Genomic DNA, 19,571 nt, shown 5'->3' with positions numbered 1-19,571 from the left:
CGGCTGGCAGTGTAGATCGCAATTGTGTAATTCCCAATCTTTTATTCTCTGGTGATTACTTGGAAAACTGTTGCTAGATCGCTTACGGAAATAGCTTTTTTTATTCCTATCCTAGGGTTATATATTCCAGCACCTAACCCTTCTTCAATTTTTAAACCGGCTGCGTGCCAGATTAATGCTGCAGTTATTGTAGACCTTTGGGATTTTAGGAGATTTATTTGTACATATTGCCCACATCCAATCAAAAAAATATACAATAAATACTTTGGCAAAATTGGGAATAAATTTTTGAAACATACTTTAGAATTCTTTCTTTTGTAGAAATATATATATATATATATATATATATATATATATATATATATATATATATATATATATATATATATATATATATATATATATATATATATATATATATATATATATATATATATATATATATATATATATATGATGACACTATATTCCGGGATATCATCCGTTCGCTTGTTGAACTCCGACTGGAATCACATTTTTCCATCCGCGAATCAATACGTGATATATATATATATATATATATATATATATATATATATATATATATATATATATATATATATATATATATATATATATATATATATATTCACATACACATACACATACATATATATATATATATATATATATATATATATATATATATATATATATATATATATATATATATATATATATATTCACATACACATACACATACATATATATATATATATATATATATATATATATATATATATATATATATATATATATATATATATATATTCTGTGTTCGAAGTGTTTTCGGAGCGCGAGCATTGAAGATGCCAAGTGAGATTTTGGCGAAACGTCTGCAGGATTCCAGTCGGAGTTCAACAAGCGAACGGATGATATCCCGGAATATAGTGTCATCACATTTTTCCATCCGTGAATCAATACGTGAAAAAAAAAATATATATATATATATATATATATATATATATATATATATATATATATATATATATATATATATATATATATACATGTACACTATAACCACAGGTATAGAGTCAAAGTCAAATGCTCACAATACAGGAACCTATGAAGCAAAGTTTTTTAAACTATGAACTTGCAGCATTCAACAGCGAACAATAAGTTTGGCAGTATTTTCTCAAAACATGTCTAGATCCCATTAAATCTTCGCAGAAGTTATGGAGAAATGGCAAAAGGTGCGGATTAGTGGGTGAAATGAAGATCATCCCCATCAATTTTTACCGTAGCAGGGCCACTACATTATCTAATAGCTATATGAGTTAAACCGAAAATCTACATATTGCGGTGATAAACCATAACGACTTTATGGTAATTTTTTTTCGTTCGTTCGATAAATTAACGTAATCGATTTTCCAAATCTGCGTGAATTATTTCCCATTTTAAAATACGTCAAAGCCTTCCATCACCATAAACCAAAATTTTGCCGCCAAATTGATATTACGTGACTCCATAATGAATGCATATAATTTGTCGACGATGTATTATATAAATTCATATTTGAAAATCTCACATGCACCGTGCAATTTGCTTTTGAGGAGGCGAAAAATGATTATTTTATACGGATGGGGAATATATCGCGTGTTGAGTATCGATCAATCTGAACCATTGAGAAAAATTTAAGCTTAAAGAATGTTTAAAACATTTTTAAATTTATATCGATATTGCCAATACAACTTTGAGAAGATCAAATTTAATCAAATTCAAATAAACAAGACCCAAGGTCTCTTTTATATCGGCCACTTAAATATTTTGACATTTAAAAAAATTAAAACTCCAATTAGCTTTTTTAATTAATTTTTTTCAACTTGAGAGTTGTTTATATTTAAATACTTTTCAGGACAAATGATATACGCAAATTGAGTTTTTTATTTGGCGGTATAGCATTTCTTTTATTAGCCCTCGTAATGAAAGCAAATTGAGTATTTTATTTCAGATGATTAATTCAATTTTTCTTGGTTTTCATACCTTTCAATGGGAAACGTAGCGATATTCAGACTTCACAAAGTAAATGTGTGTAAACTTAAAAAATAATTTCTACTTTAGGCTTATTTAAAACTTCGTCAGAAAGTTATATGAAAGTGTAAAAAAATAGATGGTGGCTAAAAGTTAACCTTAACCCCTAACTTTTTATACCGCGGTTCTTTATTGGTTCTTGAGTAGCTGCTTTTAATTCTCAAAGTTTTGTGAAATGTTAGAATGTTTTGTTCTATGCGGAGGCCTTTTATGAGTTATACAATGCAGGAAGAAAGTTTGGCTAACACAATATAACCTAGAAGTTATTAATTTTAGTTCCAACTGCGGGGGCCTTAGCTTTTTCACTACCGCAATTACACAATACGTCGTCTTAAAATGAAAAAAAATATAGGTTAAATTTTGGATAACTACAAGGTGTAACAACTCACCGTGGTATTTTAATATACAAGGTTATTACTTGCGGTATTTCAGGGTATTAGTGGGCAATTTTAGGGGAATTTCGAGGATTTAATATGAAAATATGTGACCAGACGTTGGGATATAGACCATGTTCTTTTTTAAAAATAAATTCCAATATTCTTTGACCAAAAGTATGTTGAAACTTGCTTTACTTTAAGTCCAATACTGTATTATACAGATACAACCATTACATACATATGCACAACGGGCTTTTTTTGTGCTTTTGTTTTTAGATTTTACTAACTACTTTCTGAGTGTGTTTGCTTTTGCAAAACTGCTATGACAACAATTTGCAGAAAACATTTTTTGAAACATCCCTTAAAAACATTTTTTGGTAACACGAACCTAAATTCGGTTTTTAGAGCTCAACGGCTACCCCAATTGGCCGCAAAGAAAGGCATTTCTTAATTATTTTTTGCGGAAGTAGGTTTATTGTGTATTTGCTTTCACAAGCACATTTGTGAGGCATTTATTCTTCTTTTAATACAATCTCTTCTGAAGTCACAAGATATTCGGAATGAAGCTCAAAATTTTGAAGGCATATTTAGAAATTTCATGGTATTTCCAGTGGCGCAGCTATTTCAGAATATTTGAATGTACGCCATTAATTAATTTTATTTTTTTTAATATTTTAAGTACAAGCATTTATGTTTATTTTTTCATGAGTGGGCCATGGAAAATACAAATTTTATAAAATGAATTACATAATTTATTATAACAAATTGTCCAATATTAAATGCACATTATCATATTTTGGGTTAACATGAGCCATAGCAAACGGAAGACGAGGAGGAAATAAAAATAATAATTACAATATGTCATGACACCTTTTTTCCCATAGCCTACTCAAAAAATTAAATAAAAACATATACTTTATGTTTGAAACACCTCTATCCGTTACGTATTTTTAAAAAGCTCAGGACCTAATATCTTAATAAAATAACATTTTATAAGACTTTTGGATTCCTCCTGCGTCGGTTTTTGTTGACTCGAACTAACTAACGTTTCGCAAATCATCCTGTTGGCTTCTTCAGAGTTTGACTAAAAAAACCGACGCAGGAGGAATCCAGAAGTTTTATAAAAAGTATTGCAGTAGCTTGTGGAAGTTTCTTTGAAAAAAATCTTAATGAAATTATAGGAAGACATACAGGGTGAAAAAAAAACCCTAACTCCAGTTTTCTCCTTTTTGAAACGTTAACAAGGAGTATCTAAAATGCAATATTTTCAAAATGGCAAAATCGAGATAGCAATGATATTTATCAAAAATGAGAAACACTGTATAGATTTTTCAGTGATTTACTCCTCAGTGTCAGTAGTAAAGAACCTCGTGTGGAGAATATATGTCGAGCAATCTCAGGTTAATTCTATTCCACAGAACTAACCAAACATAGCCGACTCAGCAGCTAAAGGTTATACGTATATGCAGCCGTGCAATCGAATCCTTTATTTTCGCTAAGCGCATCGCGCGTAGGCCTGTCGGCGATTTTAATTAAACTACCTGTTTAAGAGGCGTATACGCGCACACCAAAACAATCCGAACTAATTATAAGCGCAGCTATTAATTTTACCATCACTTTGAATAACTCAATCAATCGATTGTACCAATTTTCGGATCACCCGTGTCGTATTAATCCTAACGCAATTTATAGATCAATTTTAAATGCGATTTGCTTGAAGTTTAATGGACTTTTACATCCCCGTAAGTTCGTTGTCGGTTGTCGCCTAAACTTAGGGATGAAGACATTTTGCGCCGCCGAAGCTACAATTAAAAAGGAACCGGCGAATGTGTCTTTGATTATCTTGGAGATAGGAGAACGCGGGAGGCTTTCGTGAGGAGATGTTTCCTGTGTCGTGGAATAATTTTAGCCGTAACCGAAATGTTTGCCTTTCGATGTGAACTTTGAAAACGCGGAAAAGCTTCAGAGGTATTGCGAGATATGGGATGATTTAAATTTTACGAAGCAGCCCTCCACATTAATTGTTGTAATTGTATTAATTGTGGTATAATTTGTAGATTTCGACACAGTACTTAAGCTTAGGGAACATCTAACACTAACTTTTTTTCTTCTTGCTACTCAATAGAGTATGAATTGATTAAACGGAAATGAAAATATTTATACTGGGTCAAAAATATTGACTATTTTTTAAAAAATATATTTAAATTATTTAGAATAACAAAAAAAATATATCGGAGGGTTTATTATTTGTATTATTTCAATTTATTTGTACTGCTCATTATTTCTCTAAAACAGCCAAAAAACTCAATATACAAATAATATATTGTTTTTTAAAGGGAATTTAATGCTCTATAAAAAATGACTTTTAATATTTTTTTATCGAACTAAGAAAATATGGATTAAATTCATATTCTATACTATCGAAAATTATGATATCAAAATAGCAATATTTTACACATTAATATAATATTAGGAGCTCGATTAGAGGCAAGGAAGGAAAGTTATAAATAAATACGAATTCGTCTATATTAACAAATATAACTAATATAACAGATATAATATAATAAAACCTTTGACGATATTTCTTCGTCATTCTGAATGATTTAATATGTGCATATATATTTTATAAAAAATATTCAAACAAAAAAGATAAAAAGAAATTTTTAAACAGACAAAAATGTTCCTCTCTAAGGATGGATTATTTTTGACATTTTATGTACGCCATTATTAAAAATTTGCACCCATTCGAATTTTTTGATTTAAAACATTTTGTTTGTCCTTATCGATGAATACGGAAGGAAACTCAAAAGTCGATAATTCTAAATTATCCCTAGGAACCATTTAAACAACTTAATTGCTTACGCGTAATCCAAATCGATGCATTGAATTTTTCATTATAGCGCTAATTGAAATTTTAAAATTCAGTGTATGCCATTGTTCGGGCTGATTGGCGTCAGTGATATCATTTTTCAAACCTAATTGGAAATTTAAAATAGCAGGGTGGTGATATCTAGATGATACTAATTGCAATATAATGTCAATCCGTATAAACAAATAGTTGTGTTTATACATACCAATTTAAAAAAAAAAACTTGTATGAACAATGAGGTAATTTGTCAAATTAGTGATATTAAATCAACAGTGCCTAAAAGTAGCAGAGTACTTAGTTGTTAATTTCTATTACCAAGTAAAATTGGTTGATGGTATGTCTACAGTGTGGTCATTTTACTGTGCAACTAAAATACTAAAAACTTCGTACATATTCTACAATCATATTAGTTGCACTTATTTTAAAACAATTGAAAAAATGTTATTAAGAAAAAATGTTTAGAATTTAATGTCAAAACAGGGCCTACTAAGATAAAAAAAGTTTATTTTTCACAAAATAATAATTATTTCGTTTTTTTAATAATATCAAATACTGTGGCAAATTAAATGAATTTTGCAAATATTTATTTCAATTCTATCTTATTTGCTTAACTAAGACTTTTACCTTTTTAGCGAAATACAGACCTTTGCTAATTACAATAAGCAAATTAAGTATTGTATTAAGGAATGCATTTTAAATAATTATTATTATAAAAATATACTAATGAAAAGAAACATGTAATCGCAGATAATCATAAAAACTTACTAAAAGATATAATAATATTAATATTACGAATTGTTCTAATCTAACTACCCAATTTATAACTGCATAATTAAAGAAAATAGGCAAATAACAAATTTTAACAAATTATAAATGATAACATATTAAAAAAATAATTCAAAATACGTTCGATGCATATAATGGTGCGATCATAAAATTTTTAAGCTCTTCAAGATTATTGAATGGTCGATCCCTATAAACTTTTTGTTCCAAATATCCCCATAAGAAAAAATCTAATATCTGACGAACGGGGAGGCCAGTGTGGATCGGCATTTTTTACCAAATTCTTTATTTAACCATTCGGTAACAATTATAGAAGAACGCGCAGCACATCATGTACAAACCATAGTTTATGATGTTCTGCCAAACGCAATTTGTTCAAAAATTCCGTCAATTCGTTTTCCAAAAAATTTAAGTACATATTACCAGTTAATGTTTTTAGAAAGAAGAATGGTCAGATTAATTCGTCATTAATAATATCATACATTTATTTTCCGGTAATTGGTAATTTTAGGAAGAGACAACATCATTGGTTGTGAACGTGGATCCGTCTCCAAAAAAAACGTATTTATGGAAGTCACGCTGATCTCCTATTTGTCTATTTGTGATATTTATTTTTTCCGGGAATCTTCTTGGCAGAGCTTTTTTAACATGTATTCTATTGAAGATATCTGTTGCCTCATGCACTGATTTATAATTATCTCCACACATTAACTCTGCTTTCTCAGATAATGTTAACCGTCTTGCAGAAGGCATTTAGATTAAAATGTCTTAATAATCAAGCAATTATTATTCGACAATAACAATCAATGTCATCAGACTGTTTTAATATTTAGTTCAAAGTCCCACCCCTTTATATCATGGATATCCGCGATTTTTTTTTGGCATTTATACCTAGTTTTGACAACTTCAAAAATAAAAAAGAATTAAGTGTTATTAAATAGCGTTGCAATAAATATAAAATTTGCAAAATTGATTTGATTTTAAATAACTTGCGACAGTATATAAAATTATTGAAATACTAATAAGGAAATTATTAATATTTTTCGACCCTGTTTTAATATTAGTTCAAGATTAATTCAGAACTTTTTATTCTAATCGACTTACTTTAATAACATTTTGCTCAATTTTTTTGAAAACTGTTGTGCAATTTTTGTATTTTATAAATTTATTTTGCACACTGTCATACCGAAATCAACAGATTTTTTTTCAATTTGGTTACAATAAATATCTTTTCACAGAAAGTTCGTTATTAGTTTATAACTTACTAACTCATCCTTTTGTAGTTTCAGGAAAATGAAGGTTTGCAGGAGCAACAGCACCGGTGGGACGGTTTTGCTTCTGATAGCAGCCACGTTGGTACTTTCCGAATTGTCTTCAGTTAACGCAGCGCCTCACGTCTCCAGGTAGTAGTAACTATCTAAAGATAAGGACTTCCGTTGGTGTTATGCTTGAACGATAAATTAACACCAATATATATAGGAAAAATTGCAATTTTTTATTTTAATTTCAACTAAAACCAAGTTTAATATCATCATCATACATATTACCTAATAACTCTACTCCCAGGCAGTTATAAGTAAGTCCTAAACTAAAATAAAACAACTAAATCAATACAAAACTTTCCATTCGGTGGGAAACTGTAAAAAAATACCCTAGGTATGTGCGTTTGAATATTCTTTACTTATTTCACTGCACCATACGAAGTAAAAACAAAAGTACCACGCCTCAGCACTGCTCTAACCTCAAAAACATTGGCCCCACAAAAAATAGACTTTACAAAGAGCGCAAAAAAGCATTTATGTACTTCATATTGACTGGAACTGATTATATCCCTTTCATGTCGTCAAACCAAAGGGTTGGCGGCGTTGTATGACCGGTTTTCAATTCTCATTCCTAATTATAAACTTTCAGGTGACAATTATTAAATAACGCTGAGGCCAAATACATTATTTCGCATAAATTTAAATTTGAAAGAAATTTTTTCTCTGAGAAGCGCACCTAAATTTTCCGCAACGTTCGTAACTAGCACAAATTAGGTGTTAACTTCTGAACTTTTCGAAAGCTCTTAATTATTTAAAATGGAAGATCCACTGCACGCTCTTTGAGTTTAATCCGAAACAGTTAGTATCTAGTAATTAGGATCTAGGTAAGACATTTAGAGATCTTGCTAATTCAGGAATGCGTTGGTTCGTTAGGGAATTGTTAATCATGGACCGCTTCATTCTGTGATAAGGATGTTTTCCGCCCTCGATGCAACGGATTTCGTGTTAAAAGTTTATCCCTAAAAGTCACGGTTAAAAATTACAACACTTCCTACAGAAAAATAATTATCATTTCATTGAAATTATTTCTTCCAAGCGTAACATGTCGAGACTAAGTGAGAAAATTTGGTATAAGCCCCAATGTCATTTCGCTTAAATAACTTCTCCCCAGCGGTCGAAAAAACATTTGAAATAGCTTCATTAGTTTTTCTAATTACTGACGACTAATAATCGCTAATTGCCCTTCAGAAAACTGACGAATTAAGACTTTTGAAATTAGTTCAACACTCCATCTCCGTTATTAAATGCATTATTTCGAAAGTTTGATAATCAACGTCCCCATTCTTCGAACCAAATTAAAAATGATAAAAAATTAAAATAATTTAAAAGTTGTGATTGCAAGAGAACGAGCCGAACGTAAACTTTAAATTATCCGAACGACTACGAAATTGTTTTTTGATTGGATAAAACATTTCAGGTGTGGGAACTGTATATTCAGGTGCGGGATTATAAATCGGGAATAGTCGTACGATATATCGGGATAAAATCGTAGTCTTTTTTGCATTAGTTGCGATTTACGAGGAATAAATTTATAAATTTTAAGAGTTTGTTGTGTTGGAAAAAGTATTAAGGAATTAGCAGATGCTGCTACAATCGGTTACTTATTCCTTATTTAACACTATATAGATATCCTTATTTCACGGTTTACTTTTTAGTTATCCTGGATATTACTCTTCCCTCGAAGGACAAAATCCTGAATATCTGCTGCAGACTCTCGCCCGACTCAGGCAAGCACTGTATGCGGATGATGATTTGGAGAAGTGAGTATTTTAAGTGTCCAGGTTTTAAACATCCTGAACCAACTGTAACATCCGGTTGTTTGTCACGGTCTGTCTACGCTTAATTTGTGTGTTCGGGTTCGGTGAAAGCGCACACATTCAGAATTATTCATTCAGAATTTTATGTACGTAATATGATGACGCATTTAGTACTACTACAGGTTGCAGGTTTTTTATCCTATCGTAAACTGTGTCTTTTCGCAAGTTTCGATCACGACATTTGAATTACTTTTCGAATTTTGAATTTGTTGTGAAAATCAAAAACAAAAAGCTAAAAGTCTTTAAGATACTCATTAGGACTGTGCATAAATTCGAATTAATTCAATTCATTAATTTTTAAAATACGGGTAGAATCCACTTTCCGGTCCTTTGTTCACAGTATACAGAGTGACTGGTTCATACCCGTAGGTATTGGAAGACATGTTAGTCGCAGTTGTTTTAGCAAAACATGCCTTGGAAATCAAGTTCAATTAAAAAAATGCAGCAACCAACCTTTTTGTTAGCAATATATTATGCATGGGTAGAATTTTTTTGTCAAAAACTATGTGAAATATTTCTATAAAATAAAAATATAAAACCTAAAACCTTTACTTATAAAAGAAAACTTCTTGTGAATTCACACGTAGTCAGATCATCCAATATATAAGTTTATGTGGAGTGTTACTATTCCACATCACGTTGGTGTAATTTTCCGTATAACAGTTCCTTGGTTCACCCTGTATACACACCTACGGAACAACGTAGAGGTTATGAATTTGGGTAGAAGAAAGTTTTTAAAATTTAGAGTGTACATGAAACCTTTCCAATAATATACAATGTATTCTAGTAACTCCGGGTCTCTGGTTTTTCATTTTATTTCTATCAATTTTTATACAGGTTTATTCACAGTGAGTGCCCTCTTAGACGTTTATGGAAAATGGCTCACAGCAAAAAACCTGAAATGTTAGTTACTTATATAAGCGAACATAAGCCACCTATGTAAAATATTTTTGGCCCTGCGGTGTTGCCAGATATATATCAACTTTCGTGTTTTAAAAGACGCATATTATTAAATTTTTGATTCTGCGAAACATTCTGGAATTTTTTTATGCAACATGTACCATACCTATCTTAAACATCTTCGGAGATAATAAATACTTTCTAAGAAATTTGGCGACCATCAACGTCATATAAAATAATATTTTTTTTCGCAACCCGTACAGCTTGAACATTTGGTTGCGGTTCCCTATTAAATTGGTTTATCACAATATAGTATGAGAATAAACTTATCAAGTTCATAAGATAAGGCCCGATTGGCAAGATACAAAAATCCATGTTACGTGGGAATTTTAAATGAAACACCGCATATTTTATATTGGCACGTAAATAAACAAATAATTTGCCATCTAAAAGTACAATACTATGGAATATCTATTTTCACTGGTTTTCGAGTTATAAGCGAAAAACCAAAATATGGTGACGTTTTTTATAAACAAATTTATCTTTGATATAAATAAGCTTAATGTTCCGATATTAGCGTGCTCAAATGAATAATAAATGTTACTTTTAACTATGAAAATGCGATAAAATGAGAAATCCAAATATATCTAGACATGTCAGTTATTTTTTTACAGAAAACGTCACCATGCCCGGCCAGAGCCTGCTACCCAGATGAAAAGCGATTACTTTCATTCGCTGTAATTGCAATATTTTGTTGTTTTGCTTATAGTTTGGTACATTTAGATGGCAAATTAATTGCTCATTTGCGTGCCAATATGAAATATGGGACGTTCCATATAAAATGAAGACGAAATATGGATTTATATATCTTGCCAATTAGCCCTGTACGCGATAAGTTAATTCTCATACTATATTATGATAAAGCAATTTATTACTGTACTAGTTGCCAAAAAAAATTATTATTTTATATCGGGTTATTGGTTATCAAATATTTTAGAAAGTATTTTTTATCTCCGTTCAAGATAGTTATGGTACATGTTACTTAAAAAAGTTCCAGGATGTTTCGTAGAATCTAAAAATGCAATAATATACGGGGTGTTGCATTTAAAATCAACTAATCAACATTTCAGGTTTTTGGCCGTAAGTCATTCTCCATAAACGTCTAATAGGACACTCACCGTGGATAACCCTGTATATTATTAAACATAATAATATGAACGCAAGTTTTAGAAGCGAAACCTTTTTCTCAAAAATGTCAGCTGATTTTTACAGCGAACAAAAATGGGTTAAAGTTATTGTTAACTTGTCAAATTATTTGTCTTTACACATTACTGTTTACTTAATTTTTGCCAAGCAACTGGTCGAATGTCCATGTCATTTTTTTTTAATTTTTGAAAATAAATAAATGTTCTGATTACCGATTAAATAAGTTTCCTGTGATTTTACTTTATTCACGGCGGTTTGCCAGCGAAAGTCACCCCTTTGTCGTACAAATTATACCGGTTCATTTATATCAATATTTAACGCAAGAAAGAAAAAACATAATTAACGCGTTGTTACGGGCAACGTACTTATTTAAAATTCCGAAACGGCGAATATGTAACCGAGGTAAAATATATCCATCCCGTCCAGTATCAATATTTGCCAGAACGGAAAAATCAATTTGTTACCTCGTAATAAGCATCCTTTTTTGGGCGTCGGCGGATTTTTATTATATCTGAGTGATAAAAGTGAAGGATGAGGCAGACATGGGATCCGCGATGGGAAATATTGGAAATCGCATAATTCAATTTATATACCTGCCTGTCGAGGGGAAGATTTTTAAAATCACCTCGTTTGGTTTCGGCGACGTCGCGGCTTCATCGTATAATAGCTGAAAAACGCGCCTTAGCCCAAAGACCCAAAGGTTTTTTTTTGTTTTTATTTGTTATTAATAATAATAATACTGGAAGGTTTATTGCATAAATAACATTCTCTCTCTTGAAGTGCCATATCGGTTTTTTACCGAATGTTAGCTATCAATACTTTATTTACCGCTGTCCTAAACTGCGTATTAGTTGATTGTCCGAACCACTGTTTTTCAGCCAAGATGTTCTTCTTCTTCCTGGGCCTTGTCTTTCCTCAATCTTGTATTGATGTTGTATGTTTCTCCGTTCTGACTTGTGACCCGATCCATCCAACTTAAACTCAACATGCGCATGTCCACACACCACTTTCCTCATACATATGAACCTTGTTCTTGCTTGTTCAGTTCTGGATTATTTCCAGTTATTTCCTCGCTTAATAATTGTTGACCCTTTCAAGTTTACTTTGGTCGATCCACAGTTCTGCATGTATATTCGGTTCTTTAGCTACAGCCATAAGTTTGGACTTTTTGCTGTTAAGTTTAACGCCGCAACAGATGCATGAAACTACTAATTGATCTAGTTTTTGAAGTCCTTTAATATTATCTGCATATCTTAAGTTGTTTATTATTACCCCATTTATTTTTATTCCTGATGACAGAATGCAACCCTGTCTTACCCCTCTTTTAATTGAGATGATTTCAGTCATATCATTTCTTATTTTCACATTTGCCTTTTGATGCCAGTAGATGATTCCAAGTCCTTTGTCATCAATTGTTGTTGTTTTTAGTATTCGAACCATTTTTCGTGTTGCACTCTGCCAAACGCTTTCTCCCTCATAAATAAATCGCAGTTCATATCTCGGCATTTTGAAGTTAGAACTTGAGTGCTGAACAGAACCTCCCTTGTACCTAGGTCTTTACAAAATACGAACTGAGTATCTTCAATGTGTTCCTAAATTTTGAGGTAGATTCTTTGATGTATTATTTTTAGAAAAAAATTTAAGACATGACTCATGACAGACTTTGCTGATTTAGTAATTGGGATAAACGTCGACTTCAACCAGACAGATGGTATATCTGTTTTATCTTATATTAAATTAAACAACTTAACTAATAATGCAATTGCTTAGTCTCCCAATATTTTTAGAATCTCAGTTGGGATTTTATCTGGTCCTGTTGCTCTCTGTTTATTTTTTTTTGCTAATAAACAACATTATATTAATAAGATAAATTATTAAAATTATAATTTAAATTAATATTAAAAATAAATAAATATTCGCATGACAAATTGTAGTAAAAGGATTTTATCAAAGTCAGCTATCCGAGAATTTCTCAGATACTGTTTAAGACTCAAGTGGAAAGGAAAAGGGGTTAGAGGGTAGCAGATAAATAGGTGTTAACCATAATAAATATATTTTATTCACCTATTAAACCTGCACAAATATGTACGATTGTAAATACGCTGGAGGTAAAAAATCCCCAAAAATTAGATTTTTTTTTGACAATTTTTGACAAAAATCATATTTTGGTTTATTATTCATCAGTTTGATGTTATAATAATCATTGTTGTTATAGCGTCTTACACGTTTACCAAGCAAGATTACATACAAATAATAATAAACTTAATAATAATTGTAACTAAAGAAATATAATTTAATGATTTAATATTATATATTCGAAGTTTGTACTCATTTTTTTCTTGTGTAATGTAGTTTTTACAATTTTGAAAAACGCTTTTTGACTTGAGAAGTCCGGCAAGTTACTTCCGTATACACGCCAAATTTGAATTAAAATTTACACTCACAAATTTTTGAAAAATCTACTGGAACTTTATAGTTTGGTTCAAATTATACCACTGACATTTTGGAAGCCATATAACCCTAATTAGGTATCCGTTTGGCCATAAGGCGCTACGAACGTAATTTTAAAAAAAATATCACTTTATTATAGCAGCAGTTTTACCGATCGACAACATTTTTAAAATACTAAAAAGGTCAATGTTAAAATTAATTTTGATCTTGGACTGCGCTGACCTAATTAAAATTTTGTATATTTTAAACTAACTAAAACTAAATTTTATTGTACCGGGTGTCTCAGTAAGGGCAACGACGTTTGTATTAAGGAAACAAACGGTCCCAGAAACCTAAACAAAAATTGTAAGTAAATCGGCTAATAGAAAATGCTGGAAATTATTTTCGAGTTGCTGAAATGTCCTACAGTCTATAAGTTATGTTATATAAAAAAATACTTAGACTCTAAAGGGCAATACAAAAATGGTATACGATAATAAGGTTTGGTAGCTTAGGCCAAAACACATAAATGTGGAAACGTCAACTATGTCAGTATCGGATGCGGTCTATTTATAAACCACCGTATATTAAAAATTATAAATTTAAGTCTAATAATTCCTGAAATAAGTGGCGCGACGTTCAGCCAACCCTGTATGTACGATTGGTAAATACGTTGGACGAAAAAAAATCGTCAAAAATTTAGATTTTTTTAAAAATTTGAAATGGTTTTTAATTAACCATTCAAATTGACCATTTCAAATAATAAATTCTCTAAAAAAATCACAATTTGGTTTATTATTTATCAGTTTCATGTTATAACAATTATAGTATTATTGATCCTTTTACAAAAACAAATAATACACATACAAATAATATCAAAAACTTTATAATAATAATTGTAATTAAAATGATATAATTTAATGATGATATTAATATTACATATTTCAAATCTGTGGTAAGTTGTGTAATATAGTTTATATCTTCACAATTTTGAAAAAGGCTTATTGACGTGACAGGGCTGGCAAGCAAGTTACGTATACACGCCTATGGGACCCGCCCTTAAATAGTTAAATCATATCGATTTTTTTTTGCAGATTTTTAAAAAACTTAGTCGAACTACTCACATTTTGAGTGCCATAAATAAATGGTTTTTATATTAACCATGGTTTGAGTGAATACTGTTTTAAAGCTGAGAAAAATTTGAAAGAAAACTGATTGTGTTCGAATATAGTCGGGAATTAATATCGGTATTTCCAAATAGGCTTAATACGATTTAATTAACTAGGAGTCCTTAAAAGGGGTTTTTCCTAAGCTATCAATCATGGTATCAGTAAGGCGATTTCGACTGCTTACCTTTCCACAACACACACTTAAATTAATATTTTTTTGATATCGTTTAATAATATATAATAAATAAATTAGTTCACTAACTTGGTCATTAATCGTTTTCTTCTATCGATTAAATTAATAATTTTTCTTTTCAAATTTCTAAGACCGTCCGTTTCACTAATACAATACTTCGTACACACTTCGTATACTTCGTATACACCGGTATATTTATTTAAAGTAAAGGTTTTTTTTTTGGAAAAAAATATGCGATTCAAAATGTATTTAGATTTTTAATACGGTCAGTCGAAGAGATCAATTTTTTTTAATACTGTAATTTGGTTTTGGACATGACGTGATTTGCGTCTGTATCCGGTAAAAAGTTTAGATCTTGCGCAGAAGCTTGACGCAAATTACGACGTACGTGTTAATAGTGTTTCGTGTTTCGTCCAGTGATCCGTTTGTGGCATCGTTTATGTGTAATATTGTCGCTACGTGTGTACCCGTGTAACGTTAATTGTGCGTCCTGTGTGTTCCGAGACGGTAAACCTGGTAATAACGACATTTAACCGATGTTCTCCGAACGAGGAAATGTATACGAGCCAAAGCCATACGGGTTTCAGGCAACAATTAAATCTATGTTTTCAACTTTTTAATGCATAAAAACTTTAGTTTTATTGGTTCGTATCGATGCAAATACACAAACTCGCCTATTTTTCTCATTCGGTTGACCATCATTTCTGTTTAATATTGAGAGTGAACAATAAATGCGAATCAAAATAACTTTGCGTCGCTTTCTTGGTAGGCGTACCATTGTTGACGAACTGGACGGGTTTTTGAAACACCGCATTTGCCTGTTTCTTTTTGTATACCATTTTAATACTCCAGTTCCGTATACAGGCCAAAGTTGACTAAAGTTGTTTAGTTCATATTCTAAGTATACGTTACTTGAGCTTTCCAACAATTTGGAGACTAGCAAAGTATCAAAATATTTCGCTTTTTATCCAATTCGCCTTAGGTTTGATGGTGTCTCTCAGTCTTCAATAAGTTTTTTCAAACATTTTTGTATTATTGTATTATTACTTGTATTCTCAATTCCAATTTCATTTTATTTTGGGAAATATTTTATTTCTTTGTCAATTCTTAGGCTATTCTATTCTATTTCTAAAATTTGGTGGAATCTCAAAATTTTGAATTTAGGTTTCTGAAGATGATTTTGCTTACATTACATGAAGCGAAACACACCCCAGAAGTTTGCTGCGTCATCTTTGGTCTAGACGTCGGTGGTGTCGGATTTATTTAAATATTCGGTATAAGTACATGATATAATTTATAAAGCAGTGAAATAATAGTGAGTCACTAGGTCAACACCTTGGGACGTCTTTGGCATTTTTTTATCTACTGCGTTGCTAGGAAAATATGGCCATTTTATGCAATATAGCTTTTGTTTTAAAATTAGAACTATAAAAAATAACAAACAAAAATACAAACTGCTCCAACCCTATAACTTGTAAAACAAATGACATATGCCATGCGGGTGCATGAAATTAGGAAAAAAAAATTTGAATTTAGTTTTGGTTCTCGATAGTGTTTACAAGTTGTTATAAATGTAGTGTTTGCTTTGTAACCATAAAATTTGTGTTTGATTTTGACATTAAGAGGCATTTAGCAAAAAATAAAACAATCGCTATCTTTCTTGCAATTAGTGTTTTTATCGAAAAGGTGCGTCTTATGTTATTAGCCAGCTTTTAGCTTGAATATCTGTCCCATTTTATAAAGTCCGTTTTGCTCGAATTGAACTCAGGTGGCTTTTACTTGATGAAAATCCATTTATCAAAATAAATAAGAACTAAAAGTTCAGATTTTCACGAAATTATATATTATGACATGACAATTGTTTCGACAACACCGTGTCTTTATCAAATGATTGTCATGTCATAATATATAATGTATAGACCAAGGTTAACATTTTGCACCAGTAGTTGAAAAATACACAGCTAATCAAAATTAAACATCTTCTTGTGTGACCCAGTTCATTCTTTCTTCTATTCTTCTTTTCTCTTTCTTCTTCTTTCTATTTCTTTGCGATCAGATTTCTTTTTCTACTATTTCGCTGCTTCATCTGATGATTTTTTTTGTTGGAAAAAAAAGCGACAAGATACTGACGTACGTACTGTAAATTTGAGTTTTCGCAACAGAAATCGTAACGTTAGGCAAGTTCGTCTATAAAAAGATCAGCTAACGGTACGTCTCTCCCTCTCTCAATATTAAACATTTGGAGAACCCGTTTGACCAACACAATTTTCAGCTTACTAATTCAGGAAGAAAATTACGTGCCCCCCGAGCACAAACGATCCCTGCTGCCAAGAGAACGCGAATTCAGCAAGTACTTCTTAAACATTCTCGACGACGATAGCGGTACGGCGAAAAGGATGCCCGATTTGGGACTTGAAAGAGGACATTCGGGATCGCAAGAGCACGCATTACATATGATGAATCGTCTGGGATAAAACGCGTCCCTTTTTTATGTTGGAACACGCGCCACGCCTATTAAAAATTAACTTTTGTTTTCGTTTATAAATAAATAATTGTCCTAATTTTTGAGTTCTTCATTCGTAAAGTTGCAGGTCAATCAGCACTGCTGGGTCCCGGATTCCTGGAACTAGGTAACAACGTATTCCTATAAAAATGTCGTTTCGTAGTTTCCAGACTCAGCCTCACAGGTCTCAAAGTTTTTTTTTGAATTTAAATAAATCTACGTCAAAATTTTGACGTAGGAATTTACCCTACCGTACAACTCTGAAGAAGTTTCATTTGGATGCATTACAAAATGCACATTATTATTATCTTTTAATTAATAATAATAATTATTATTAATTTAATTTTACGTTTTTTAAGTATTTCAAAAAGCTCTCTCTCTCTCTGTCTCTACGAATCTCCTCATTGCGAACACGATCCACACATTAAATTCGGAGCATTCTTCTTAGCGACTTCGTTCTATTGATGGATGACGTTTTTAGGGTGCAAGTCTCCATGCCATAAAGTAATATCGACCATACATAACACTGCACCATTCTATAACGGATCTTAAACGAAAGATACTGATTGCAGAAGAAGCAATTCCAATATACTTAAATGATTTAACCTGCTCTATGGATGCTGTTTGTCTACTCATGATCATATGTTTAGTTTTCAATCCTAAACTTTTTACAAGTCCGTCAGCATTATAAGCAATTATGACAGTGTCATTGGCATAGCGCAGGTTTTTAAATGGAGTGCCATTCCACAGTCAATTTCACCCAAAGCATCGGTGAATATGCTGTCCACATATAAGTTAAACAAAATGGGTGACAAGATGCATCCTTGAGCATTTCAAACAAAACTGTAACAGCCTCCCCCTGCAGTCTGATTTGAACTGTTTGATTCCAATACAGATTTTGGATTATCCGAATGTCTTTATCATAATTGCGGAGAAGTTTGTGGATTACATCATGTCTGACATTGTCGAATGCGTCTTCATAATCGATAAATAGTAGGTGTACATCCTTAGGCAATTTTCTACTGAGGTGTTCATGCGGTATACTGCCTCTCTTTGACCAAGGCAGCTTTTAAACCCGGACAGCGTTTTCCCGCTCAAATCTTCCAACTTTTTGAATATTCTGGACTCGAAGTAACAGTTTCAGAAGATGATTTATTAAAATAATTAATTCGTGATCTTGACATTTTATTTTATTTGGAAGTCTTCGTGATCATTATAAATTTTGACTGTAACCATTCTGAAGGGTACTTGTGTCATAAATAAGATTAAATAACTCCACCAAGATATTCACATTTTTATCATCTAGATTTTTGCAGTTTTAGGTACATAGACGACCTCATCTTTTAATATAAGTGAGCGAGAAAGGCCCTTGGTTGGGGGTTTACAAGTTGATTGGGGTGATATATCTTCTTTGAAAAGATCGAATGCGTAATTATTCCATATTCTCGACAGCTCTTCTTCCTATGATATATACTCGTTTTGCTCATTTCGAATTCTAGATTTATGCTGTTTCCGATATACGTGTGATATTTCTTTTACATTCTTATGTCAGCCAAACGAGTCCCCTTTGTTCTGTAAAGCTTCAAATTCATCGCAGCGATCTTCCATTCACTCTTCTTTTCATCTAATCTTAACCCGGATCTCTCTTTGAATTTGGGTATCTATAGGTTGATGCGATCGGCTCTTATATTGCCTCCGGACTTCCATCAAATCGAAAATCTCGCTGCTAATCATCTACTCCTGCTTCTTGTGCTTTCCGATATTTGGGACAATATATCTATTTATGTCTACAATTGTTGATTTAATACCATGCACAATGTATTCAATAATTTGCATTCTCACTTACCTTATCGTTTTGGACCGTGGCAAAGGTGTTTCTCAATCCATCATTTATAATCTTAGTATACTCTTGGTATATCTCATTGTGTC

General features: G+C 31.5%; 1 protein-coding gene across 4 annotated transcripts in view; it reads left to right on the top strand.

The window, feature by feature from the left end:
• The window catches only part of LOC132700326 (diuretic hormone class 2), an 89,155-nt gene that overhangs the window by 32,503 nt on the left and 37,081 nt on the right, over positions 1 to 19,571 (top strand). Inside the window, exons 2-4 of one of the 4 annotated variants that reach the window (XM_060667556.1) lie at positions 7,386 to 7,505; positions 9,080 to 9,184; positions 17,412 to 17,691. In XM_060667556.1, the coding sequence (XP_060523539.1) occupies positions 7,396 to 7,505; positions 9,080 to 9,184; positions 17,412 to 17,613 (417 nt within the window). In that variant the 5' untranslated portion in view covers positions 7,386 to 7,395 and the 3' untranslated portion in view covers positions 17,614 to 17,691. Of the gene's footprint in view, positions 1 to 7,385; positions 7,509 to 9,079; positions 9,185 to 17,411; positions 17,692 to 19,571 lie in introns of those variants that run through there. The other 3 variants (XM_060667555.1, XM_060667558.1, XM_060667557.1) reach the window with 3 other exon arrangements.

This window comes from Cylas formicarius, unplaced genomic scaffold (genome assembly GCF_029955315.1).
Source record: "Cylas formicarius isolate icCylForm1 unplaced genomic scaffold, icCylForm1.1 PGA_scaffold_4__25_contigs__length_36172078, whole genome shotgun sequence".
Lineage (NCBI taxonomy): Eukaryota > Metazoa > Arthropoda > Insecta > Coleoptera > Brentidae > Cylas > Cylas formicarius.
Note: the sequence above shows the minus strand (reverse complement) of the source record. Positions and strands in the feature narration are given on the sequence as shown.